We start from the raw sequence: 12,315 nt of genomic DNA on the forward strand, positions 1-12,315 counted from the left end.
TGGTCCAGAGAGACCCGGGTTCGGTCCCCGCTAAGGGCATGTACCTCGGTTGCAGTTTGTCCCCGGCCCTGGTTGGGTTGTGCAGGTGGCAGCCACTCGATGTGTCCCTTTCACGTCGATGTTTCTCTCTCTCTCTCTGTCTCTCTCTCCTTCCCGCTCTATCTGAACAAAAAATGGAAAAATGTCCTCGGGTGAGGATAAAAAAAAAAAAAAAATCATGTTTAGTGTGTGTGGTGGCGGTGGGCTAGGCCCCTGCCTGAGGAGGGGCACAGGCTGTGGGCCCCGCCAGGAAGGCTTCATTCCCCTGGCTGCAGGGGTGGCTTCAGGGACCGGCACGTGACAGAAGCCGGGCCAACCAGTCCTCCCTTTAGGGACTTCTGCCAGCATCGATGGGGAAAACCTGTTACTAGGATTATGGATGCTACAGACCAGGCAAACCCAGAGCCTTCAGGGCCACCTCGTACTAAATGGGGAGTGACCGTCCGAGAACCTAGTCAAGGAAAATTGAGAGATGGAAGGAGGAGAGGAGAAAGGGAGGGCAGGGGAGGGGAGGAGAGGGGAGGGATCAGCAGGGCCATCGAAGGGAAGAAGAAGGAGAAGCGTGCATTCGAAGCCAACTGTACTCATGCGCTTCCTGGTTACATGAGACAATACATTCTCTTTCATGCTCACAGCCCAACACCCCGACCAATACAAATTGGGCCCAAATTAATGGAACTTCTGGTAAGTATGATTAAAAAATCAAACTCAATAGTATAATGCACAGCCAGAGCTTAAGATAAACATGTGGCGGATCACTTAAAAAAGCAAAAATCTTTGTAAGTTTTCAATCATCACTTTAGCTGCTTTTCTCCCAACCATCTCCCTCCTGGGGGGGGGGGCGGGTGCTCGGCGGAGTGAAAGGGGGGTGTTTGGACTCCTGCATTTCCTACTGTTGAGATACAGCATTTTCTTCCTTGTGGTAACATTTTTGTTTTGTGGTCCCTGAAGATTTCTATGCCTGCGCTTAATCGGGCTTTCTCTGGTCCTTGCCTGTGTTGGATTTGGTACTTAGGCACAAGTACTTCATTACCCCTACTTTTGTTAAATCTCAGCTAAGTGAACATTTTAAATTCTCTCATTTTTTTCTGAAGCATGGGTAAACCCACTCAGTTGGAATTATATAGAGCCTGAAAATGCAACCCTTCCGTTTTCCGAGCCATTGAAGATGAGAATTGGAGCCCACGTGGTCACAGGATCCCACAGCGCATGTTTCCGCAAACTAGGAAAAGGGGCTCTCGGGGGCCCCAAGGAAAGCAGCGACCCTACCCCGTGCACGTGGGGTGGGGAGCGGGGCAGGCTGGGCTTCAGATCCCACTCGCTGCCACAGCGGAGCCCGTCACGCGCGTTAGGACGACGCCTTGAACCTTCTGGGCTGTGTGCGCGGAAGCGGGGTCTCGTGCGAGCCTGTGGTTGGATGCCGTGCAGGGTGAAGGCAGACAGTCAGGGAAACGGAGTGGCAGCCCAGTAACATTGCAAACTCAGAGGAAAACATCGAGGTTCAATAAACCTGACTCGTGGGGATAGTACACGGTATTTAAACGCTTTGGAGTTGGACAGAAACGGGTTTTCATTCCAGCTTGGCCACTTAGTAGGGCACCTCGCTAAAAGGCCATTTTTTAAAAATCTGAACAATAACGATAATACCGTATTTCATAGACTCGAGACTGCATCGGCCGTAAGACAGGATCGTCCTCGTTACAGAGGTTTTTAAACTATAAGAATTTTAAATCAGAATATGAAAAAATTGCTATGTGGGATGGTTAAATGTATCCCCATTTGAGGGGTTAAGACTGTAAAGATTGTGTCTCCTAGAATACAGGACATGGGGTGATGCCCCCTAGTGGGCAGTGGCTCTTCCTGTGAGGAATACATGATGCACCGAGGTCAACTTCTTGCCCCAGCCCAGAGTCAGTGCTCAGTAAAGGGTGGAGGCTGCTGTGGATGTGGTTGTTGCTGGGAGCTGGTGACAAAGAGTAACAAAAGAATATACTTGATTCAGGGCTGCATAACCCAGCAAATGCCCTGGCTGCTCCTTGCCCTGCCAGGACGAGACCCTGGAAACCAACATGCACGCGTCGGTCTAGAAGGAAACCTCAAGGCAGATCAAAGTACAGGAAATGCACAAAACTGAAACACAGTCCTATTTATTCCGAGAACGGAGACCCAGGTCGGGTTTTCCCAGATCTTTAAATGTACGAGAGAGACGATTTTTAAAGAGAGTATTGTTTAGCTGGTGGGTTGGGAGTAGGAGAAAGAACACTTTCAGAATGTCTTGTTGGCTTTCCTGGTGTGGGTCGTTTTCCTTCACCTCTCACTAACGGTTTCTTGTCTGACATTTCCTGTGATTCTGGAACCGATGACTGGCACGCTCGTGAAAACCCTCTGTGCAGCATCCGGTGACGTCAGTTTTCATTTAGGCCTGGACGGGTCCGTGGAGGATGAAGTCGTGCCAAGAGGTGTCAGTCAAACCCTTCACCTGCCTCAGAGCGGCTGGCTTCTGCCAGGGAACAGCCACGCGTTGTCCTTTGTTGCCAAAGACAATGCCGTCAGCTAGAGCTGCAATGGGGAGGCCCCGGCGCCAAGTTCCCGTGAGTGAAGAAGGGCCCGGTTGGTGCCGCCAGCTCCAAGCCGTCTATTTCTTCCCCACAGTGTGAGCTCAGTGCTCAGGAGCACTTTAGAGCTGTGATCGATGGAATCGGGATGCATACAAAGGTGTTCCAAACAGCCCAGATGACAGAAAGCTCGTGTGTACGGAACAGGTAGACACAATGGAACTGACTCTCCTATGCAAACAAATGTTCTAGTCTATTTTTTTTTTTTTTATTCTTCCATGTCTGATCTAAACTTGTTTTGCCATCAGGATTGATGGAAATAATACATAGAGAAGGGGGAAAGGAGGGGGGTTTATGGCAAGAGATCCACCTAGGTTGGGTGGCTTGTTAGAAGAGAAGCAGATGCTAGGAAGCTTTAGAGTTGCTGACTGTGTCACGGAAGAATAGGTATGTGGCCACTGCTGAGTCGGCGGCCTTCGGGGATCTTGAGAATGAAACGCAGGCGGCAGCTCGAGGTCGCAAGGCCAGAGAGAAGCTGACTTGCTTGGGAAGGCCGCGGCACCTGGCTCTGAACACGCGGGCTGGCGGGCTGTAGCTCACACACACGGCTCTCCTCTCCTCCCCGCGGGCCCGCTGCAAGTGCTCACGGAAGCCGCTTACTTCTGCCTCGTGGGTCGCCGTGCAGTTTGGGAGCGAAGCTGAGTCACCGCCCCGCTGTACGGCGGTACATCTCGCCCTGCTCCCACCCCATGACCCTTGGATTCGCTAAAGGACTCACTGGGGACTGAGAATGTCACTTGATCTAAGCTCTCCCTAGGAAGAAATGAAAGATTTATGACTCGATAATGTCACAAATCTCCTGAAACCAGTTTCCCTCAAGGTTACCTTGGAAACTTAAAATATGTGTATGAATTCCACCTTATGCCTCTTTGCTCTTAACCTTGTTCCTGAGGTGCAGTGATGGTGGGCTCCCCCCTGTGGTCGAGCACCTGAGGGGTTCCATCGGCACCGGTTGAGTCTCTGTGATCCACTCACCTGGCCTCCTTGCATCAGGAGCACATTGGAAAGAGGAGGGGCTGGAAGATGGGTGTCAGCCTGCTACGTGCACACAACGAAGTGGAAGTGAAAGCAGCGTTATCAGCACCACTGGAGGAGCAGTGCGTGCTTGTCAGTCAGGAAGACACAGGTCTACTTGCCCAGGGCTTCTGCTAGCACGTCTTCAGTTACAGACATCCTCTGTGGGGGGCAGTTCCCGCCTCGCACCCCCCGCCCAACCTGCGCAGCTGCAGGGCAGCCTCCGACCACCACGCACCTGATCTCAAGAACGCTGCAAACTGGGTGCATCAACCGGTGTGACTGCGCCAAAAACTGTGACAACAACCCAAGGTACTCAGAGTAAAAAAGCTAAGTAGGTGAGTGTAGGCTATGGGTGACCTCCGTCAGAGATGTGGTTCATTAGCATGGGAACAGTTTTATTGTGGTTTATCGAGTTAGATCCTTTTTTTTTTTTTAGAGTGGGAAGAGAGAGAGAGAGAAACATTGACGTGAAAGGGACACATCAAGTGGCTGCCACCCACACGACCAACCAGGGCTGGGGACAAACTGCAACTGAGGTACGTGTCCTTAGCGGGAACTGAATCCGGGTATCTCCGGACCGCAGGCTGATGCTCTAACCGCTGAGCCAAACCGGCCAGGGCACTTTTCTTTATTATTATTATTATTATTATTTAATCATCACCTGAGATATTTTTCTATTTATTATCAGATGGAGTGGGAGGGAAGGAGGGAGAGAGAGAGAGAGAGAGAGAAAGAGAGAGAGAGAGAGAGAGAGAGAAACATCAACGTGAGAAGGACACATTGACTGGTTGCCTCCCGCATGACCCTGACCAGGGCTGGGGACAAACCACAACCGAGGTAAGTGCCCTTGACCAGAATCAAACCTGCAACTCTGGTCTGCAGGCCAATGCTCTAACCACTGCGAAACTGGCCAGGGCACGAGCTAGATACTTTCGAAGAGGAAAACCTACTTTTTGTGGAGATGTAATCTGTGAAAAGCCTTTCCCTCTTATCTCCCCTGAGTGTGAACAGACCACTGGGTCCCTTGAGTCCCACAGTGCTGACAAGTGGCTGTCCACTGAGGCCTACGTGCCCGCCCTCCCGGCCACCTGCGGGCAGCTCAGCACTGCCGGCTGCAGGGCCTGGGCTGCTTCTCAGCAGGCTGTCCGCTTTCCTTTCCCAGTAGCTTCTTATCGCCGTGGGTCACTGGTCCCTTTGAGAACCAGCTAAACTGTGGCTATTATCTCCAGAAGAATGCGCACACTCCTACCCCCCCTTTGTTACCATGCAGTGTCGGGGGCTTGGAGTCCGGGCCAAGAAAGACGTTTCACATAGGGGTTTAAGGGAAACCAACTGTATTAAGAGAGTCATCAAAAATTTAAGACTTTTTTTGTTACAGAGATATCTATGTGCATTAAATAATCAAGTCTAATGCTGAGTTTAATAAGTACCGTAGTTTTGAAGCACTGGTGAGTGTAAAGGATGTTTTTCCATGTCTGCCATCTGTGCTGTGCAATGCAAATGTCCGTGATTCCCACTGGGGACAGGTGCTGTGTTCTACCGTGGTCTGCTGCCTGTGTTCATCACTGAGGCAGTGCTCAGCTACAGGTGGAGGTTAGTGAAAATGAAGGTCCCACCCCCAATATCCTGGACTTCAGGTTGGGAATCTCTAAGAGTCTAGCGAGTCTCGGCCTGGTGCTGGGCATGGTGCAGGGCCTGGCTGCTGCAGCCCTTCCCATTCAGGCCAATGACGAGAACCCAGGGCTCCCATCTCCTCAGTGGGAACAACCTGAGGCTATGATGATTTCAAATGTTCTGCCAAAAAGCCCGAAGGGCCATTCAGAGTGGCTTTTCCCTCATCCTCATTTATGAAGGGAGGCAGATGGGACAAGAGGGACTTGGGCGTCAGCTGCGAACAGGTCGGTAACTTCTGCCTTCCTTACTATGGGATCCCCTCTGTGAGGCTGCCCCCCCCAGGGGATGGGTCTCCATGTATCTTCTAGCTTGGAACGGAAGACACGTTTTCCTCCTGCTTTCACAAAGATCTGTGCCTACTACGGTTGAGTCGGCCTTGGCTTTGACCTCACCTGTCCCGGGATGCTCACCTACGTGGGGGAGCCCTGCTCAGCACTCGCATCCTGGAAGGCACGCTGGCTCGTGTTAGCTTCTCACCCTCCCACGGGTTGACTGGGTGGTGCTGAAAAATGAGCACCTGTACCAGAAATGCGAAGTATAGGCTTTGGAGGTGTACGTGTCTCCTAGCGCCGGAAATGTGAGTTGTCACTGTGATCCCATGGAGATGACCAGCTGAGATACTGTGGAAAGACCCCAGGGAGAAACTAAATGTTGTCACTGGGATGCTAGAGCTCAGGCCTGCAGGGGGCGCAGGTCGAGGTCTGGATGGAACACAATGGCTCTTCCCGATGGATGAGGGCAGGGTGACAACCCCTTCCTGGGCGGGCACCCCGAAACCAGGTGCCACGGCTTTGAGGCACTGTATGGCCTGATTTTCGCCAGGAAAAGGTCCCTAAGAGAGGCCCACAGAAGGCCGTCTGCTTACCAATCTTACGCCTTGCTTCATTGATATTTTCTCCCAGGGCCTTTGCTTCCGAAAATCTGGAGAGAAAAAAAGGAAATGAGAGGCTAACTTTTTCTCCTCATCCTAAATTATGTTTTAAAAACAATAGGTTCCGGAGTGGTCTCTAAAATATTACATGTAAGACATAAAAGATCAAATAAATAAAATATACTAGGCTTAAAACGAAGATAAATGTTGTATTAATCACTGGTATTGTGAATTTTTACTCCTCTACCCAGCATAGAATTTTCATCCTCATATTTGCTAGCTTATGACTTTTAATTTTTGGTGTTTTATGATCCAAGGGGACCAGAATAAATTGCGACTGTAAACTTTCTATACTATGTGTGATCAGAGTATCAGGATCTTACAGTCACGGTCAAAGAATACATACTTAATGTAACTTAAATAACTTTTTTTTCTTCGATTGTAGTCATAAATCAGCGGTCAGAGAACCGTGGGTGGTCATGAGACGAATCCAGCCCCCACCTGTTTCTGCAATAAAGCCGTGTTGGGTCCCGGCCACGCCCACATTTTCCTCGTGTCCGGGGTTGCTTTCCAGCTGCTAAGGCAGAGCTGAGTGGATTGGACAGAGACCCAATGGCCTGCACAGCTAAGATTACCATCTGACCCTTTCCAGAAAAAGTTTGCTGGCTCCTGTTACAGGTGATGCTAAACCACATTTCGAAAATATAAAAACAAGAAAAAAAATCTCTAATAATCCTCCAATAAGCACGTTCTGAGGTCTTTCCAGTCTTCCCTCGAGCCAGTTTCCATGGAGTTGAGACCATCGGTATATAGGTGTTGCTTCGATCTTTTTCACTCAGCGTTCTAACGTGTCTCTCCCGGGCCTTCAGAAACTCCCCCGTGGTCTCCGATGGCCGTCCGCTCGTCCACCAGACGGTCGTGCTGATGCTCACTGGACGCTTGCTCTGCATCTCCCCACAGACACGTATGAGCCACGCGTGGGGAGCTGGAGAAGCGGGTGGGGCACGGCCTCCGGGCGGAACGTGCAGTCCGGGAGCTTACGAAATGTTAGTTGCTTTCCCGTCTTCTCCTTTCTGCCGTGACATTTAAGAGGCAACGGAGAGAAAGTCTGTGAAACGAACACACAATGTACAGCCACAGTGAATCATTGTGGGCACCCCTGGCTGCGCCATTAGAGTGACCAGGGCGGGGCCCGTCCGTGAGGCAGCAAAGCTCATGTCCAGGGAAGGGCTGGCCTGGGTTTGGGGGGTGCCTAGGGTTTTTAAGGAAAATTTTAGTATGGAAATTTCCAAATATACACAAAATAGAATAACAGACCCACCATCATGTGTCATTAATTGTTACTATTTGGCCAGTTTGATTTTAATGACCTCCTTTCCCCTATCCTCTCACCTCTCAACTCTTTCTGGATCCTGGTAAGACCCAGACACGTGATTTCATCCATCGCTGCGTTAGCTGGGTGAGTTTTCGTTCGAGGAAGTGGGCAGAGGAGGGCATTCCAGGCCGGGGAACAACATAGGCAAAGGCCGGAGTGCTCGGCGCTTGATGGAACGAAGTGTGAGTTATGTCCCTGCGATTTTCCGAATCCGCCTCCTGGGCCTGTGACTGCAGACAGGGCCTTTCCAGGGAAGGAGACAAGATTTTCCCTTGTCCAGTGTTAGCATTCCGCCCCTGGCTCCCTCACCAAGGGTATTCCGGCTCATCACAGATTATCAAGTCCTCTTCAGATAGGGCCTGTCACCTCGCGGGGAGAAACGCAGTTCCTCTGGCTGCGGTCAGATTGCACCAGGTTCAGCCAGCATCCATGGCACGTGTGGGTCGCTGTGCTGTGCTTGTGGGCGCCCGCCGGCCTGCGTCTGCTGGGCAGCCCGCCTCAGGTCGGGTGCAGGCCACTCAGGGGAGGACTCTTTATGCTTCAGTTTCAGCCCAGCGGGGGGATAGAGCTGTTTGACGCCCACCCTGGCCATGCCCAGTCCCTAGGATTTCGTAGGATTTGACAGTCCTTCGTTGTCAGCGGATGAGTCCTCTCCCTGCTGGGTCGAGTCTGGAAGCGTGAGAACAGTGAGATGCAGGAGCGAGGCTGCAGGGAGCTGACACCCTGTCGTGCTGCAGGACAGCAGGGCGGAGGTGCAAAGGATCCATGGCAGGCGGAGCGGCCAAGAGGCCCTGGCAGGCCGGGCTGAGGCCCCTGCCCCCGCACCACCGCGGCAGTGCCCAGACCGCCCCCGGGCACGGCGGAGGGGGCGCTTAGTGCTGTGGTCCACGCTCTCCAAAGAGCCGCCCAGGACTGGCAGACACGGGGTGTGTCTGTGTGTCGGGGAGACGCTGCGAGCCGGTCCAGATGCCTCTCTGCAGCCCAGCGCCAGGCTCAGACGGGCTCGCCCACTGCAGAGGTGTGGGCCGAGGGCTGTCCCGTCTTCACGAGGCCATTTCCCTTTGCTGCTGTTGTCACCGCTCCAGGCCACCCCACCCACGTGTTCCTGACCCCTGGTTGTCAAGACAAACTCTTTCCTAAGAAGCCCAGCCCTGGGGGAGAAGAGGGAGAGAGTGAAGGGAGGCGGGGAGATGAGAAGGCAAAGGAGGTGAACCGAGCTGAGGAGAGGATGACCCCCGTCTGCCACGTCCTTGTTCGTCCCGGCCCACCCTGCCCCGCGTGCCCCAAGCCCGTCCCCTTCCTCCTGCCCCAGGCTCAGTTCTGCTCACCCAGTGCCAGGAGCAGCCTTCGACTCCTGTCCTTGTAAAAGACACATTCCCATTAGTGACATGGCTCAGGGACCCAAGCCGTGACCACATGGGGAACCTGCTCTGACTTTCCCCAGGGCACCCTGGGCAATAACTACCCTAAGCTGCTGCTCGCTGCTGGGGGCATGGCCCGCTGGGGAGGCCCTGAGGAGGGCCCGCTAGAGGCTCCGGGACTCCCCCAGAATCTCCTGCGAGCCCCCAGGTCTCACTGCGGGGCCGCAGCAGGGGCTCAGGTTGGTGCAGCGCTGCTGGGGACAGGTCCGGTGTGGACTGGCAGGCTGCTCTGCTCACCACGCAGAAGCACCTCACTTTCGGGGCAAGGCCTGGGTTGGGAGGGGTGGCAATGCCGTGTCTGGCTGTTCTCACACACCCGGCTCCCGCGACATCCAGCCTTCGCAGACCCCTTGCGTTCACTGTGCGCCCAGCACTCTGCTGGCCACTGCCCCAGAGCAAAGTTCTCTCACTGGCTTCCACGGAACATCACCTGGCTCTCCCTGGATGCTCCTTCTCCGTCTCCCTTGCAGGGTCTTCTGCAGGTTTTGTCCTGACCCTGTCCTGCCAGGGGCTCAGCTGTGACCTCCACCTGGGCCCTGCTTACTTACGTCCTGCCCCGTCAGCTGCTATTGGATGCCCTGCAGGTAATCCACATTCACTGTCTCGGAGCAGAACTGATTCCCTTCCCTGCAGGCTCCCCCTTCCTCCCATGTCCTCACTTCATTCCAGGGCACCAAGGCCTGCCCCGTGTGCTCATGCCATACCCTGCACGTCACCCTGTCTCCCTTAGCTCCTCACTCAGCCCTGGAGACTCATCCCTTCCACATCCCCAGCGTCTGTCCCAACCTTCCAGTTAGCTTCACTGCTGCTTGGCCTCAGAAGCAGCTGCCATCTCTTTCCCGGACTGACGACTGCTCGTCTGGCTCCCTGCTCCCCGTCTCGGGGGTGCTCCCCACATTTTTGCCTGAGTGAGCCTTCTTAAAAGCAAACCTGATCGTGTTTTTCTCCTGCTTGAAACTTCAAGGGCTCCCCAGGGACATCAGGACAAAGCCTCGATTCCTTAACTTGGCTACCCAGCCTCCTCCAGCTCCGGCTTCTGCCCATCTCCAGACTCACTCTGGCACACCCCTGCCTGCCCGGGCTGCCTGGCGTCCTCGCCTCGGGGTTGTTCCCTTCGCCACCAGCCTCTCTCTCCATCCGGCTAATTTCTCCCTCACTCCTCAGTTTCAGCTGAGATGCCTCTTCCTCTGGACAACTTTCCAGGACCACGGAGGTCTGCGGTAGGGTCACCCCCGTGCTCCACAGCACCCGAACTTCTGTCGTTACAGCCAGGTGGCACACTGTATCTAGACTGCCGTTCGATATCCCGAGTGCCATGGGGATACCACCACGTCTACTTACTTCACTCCTATACCCCGGAGCTTAGATCGGGGGCTGGCACTTAGTAAGCACCCCACAAATTCTGCAGAACAAAGGCAGCAGCTCGTGAGTGAGCGACGCGTGCTCTGTGCAGGGTACCGGACCGAGAATCAGACCCCTGGATTCCACGGCACCTCTTAGCAGCTGCGTCTCAGGTGCCCCATGGCAATTCGAGCCACAGTGTACTGGGGACCACGGGCAGTGGCTGCTTTAAGCCAGGGCCACAGAGGAGCTAGTGTTCAAAGCCGCTCAGCCTCCAAGGGCCCCTGCAGTCACGTCCCTGTTACGTCATTTGAGACAGTTTCTTCAGGTCAGTGGGGCAAATGTGTCCTTGGAAAGCAAGGGGCCCCTATGACACCTTTCTTAGTCTTTCTGTCTAGGGTGATGAACTTAATATATCGATTGTTTGTAGAGTGACTATTTAATTCTCTTCCCCATCAGAGGAAGAGAGAAGACGTCTCTGCCGGTGCCTCCTCTGCACACCCGTCCCTGGCAGGGCACCTGGGAGCCTCCGCCCCGTTGCCGGGAGGGGCCGCCTCTCGTTTGCCTTGTGCTTGTAACGTTTACCCACATTCCCGGTCCACGCCCTCTCGCTTCCGCCTCAGGCTGGCTGCCTCTCTCGTCTCCTGCTGCGAAGCCCCTTCCAGAACTCTCGAGAGGAGAGGCCTGCTGCTGCCTTCTCCTACTTCTAGGAAGAGAAGAGTGTTCTCGACGGCTAAATCTTCCCCAAGTCAACCTCCAACTGTCCTTCTCAGGCCAAGGAGGTTCTTGAGCATCACTGTTTGAGGCCAGCACCGCTTTGAAAACCGCGAGGAGGCTGAGGAGATTCTAATCTCTCGCTCTCAGAGTGTACGATTCCAGCTCCAGGGACAGGTGCACATACTAACCAAACAAAGGAGAAGTAATGAAGTTAACATGGAAGCCTCCTGGGAGCCAGGGACCTCCTGTTCGCCGTGGACGTTATTTCCGGGCGGCGCTACGGGTTTAGATTCTGTCCGAAGGATCCGGCTGGGTGGGGGGTGCTCTTCGGTTAGTGCATGTAGCACGGACTTCGCTCGGCTGCATCAGTCTCCTCGTTTATTTCTTCTTTTGCTATCAAATGGCCTGTGAGTGAGGGGCTCGGCTTGTATGAGACCTGCCCCGGCGTCCGCCAGGTGTGGTTTCCAGCCTCTCTGCACATTGCTACATACACATATACTACAGTATATCAGGAGGAGTCATGCCTGAAAATGCAGTGGTTTCCATGGCAATTGTCTTCTACTGAATCCGGCTTAGGAACGGGCTCACACATTCTCACTCAGCGAAGGTGAACATCCTATTAACGGGCCAACGTCTTGTTCCAGACTGGAGGCCAGAGCTGGGAGAGGCTGCATGTGCCCCGTGAGGGCGGCCAGGGAGGGGCGCAGGGAAGAAGGGGAGGAAAACCCTTCTGCTAAACAACACAGATGTGCACACCATCCATCATCCCTCCTGAAACTCTAAATCCACTCTCACACTCTTGGGGAGCTGGGGGGATCAGAGGCGTCTCTATATTTGGGCTTAGAACTTAATTATCAAGGGCTAGAGAGGCTGAGCTGACCCCAGGCACGGGCGTGGGGGCCGTCAGTCCCCAGTGCCTCTTTCATGGACTTTGCCAACATGATGTCACAGCACTGGAACCATGAATGACAGTTATTTGATATGAGAAGTAGAAATACAATGGCAAGCAGGCCACGAGGGCAGGGCTGTTGAGGACTATTAGGAAGGTGAGACTAGGCAGTCAGTAGAGTTGGGAAATTATCAGTAATTTACTGCCATCCTGAGTAAAGCCCTCAGCTGCTCCTCTGTGTTCCGAGGACTGGCCAGTCCTCCCGACCCTGCCAGAGCACTGGGTCACAGTTCTGTGTTTTCATACGAAAACATGCTCTCTTAGTCCTCTGCCTTTAGCAGTTAGGAGCACGTCAC

The 12,315-nt window shown here is 53.7% G+C and overlaps 1 protein-coding gene across 1 annotated transcript in view; it reads right to left on the minus strand.

The window, feature by feature from the left end:
* Window positions 1–12,315, minus strand: part of KIF6 (kinesin family member 6) — a 404,227-nt gene that overhangs the window by 79,111 nt on the left and 312,801 nt on the right. Inside the window, exon 15 of the mRNA XM_036248669.1 lies at window positions 6,211–6,266. Within this exon, the coding sequence (XP_036104562.1) occupies window positions 6,211–6,266 (56 nt within the window). The remainder of the gene's footprint in view (window positions 1–6,210; window positions 6,267–12,315) is intronic.

The sequence above is a fragment of the Molossus molossus genome, unplaced genomic scaffold (assembly GCF_014108415.1).
Source record: "Molossus molossus isolate mMolMol1 unplaced genomic scaffold, mMolMol1.p scaffold_m16_p_8, whole genome shotgun sequence".
Classification (NCBI taxonomy): Eukaryota; Metazoa; Chordata; class Mammalia; order Chiroptera; family Molossidae; genus Molossus; species Molossus molossus.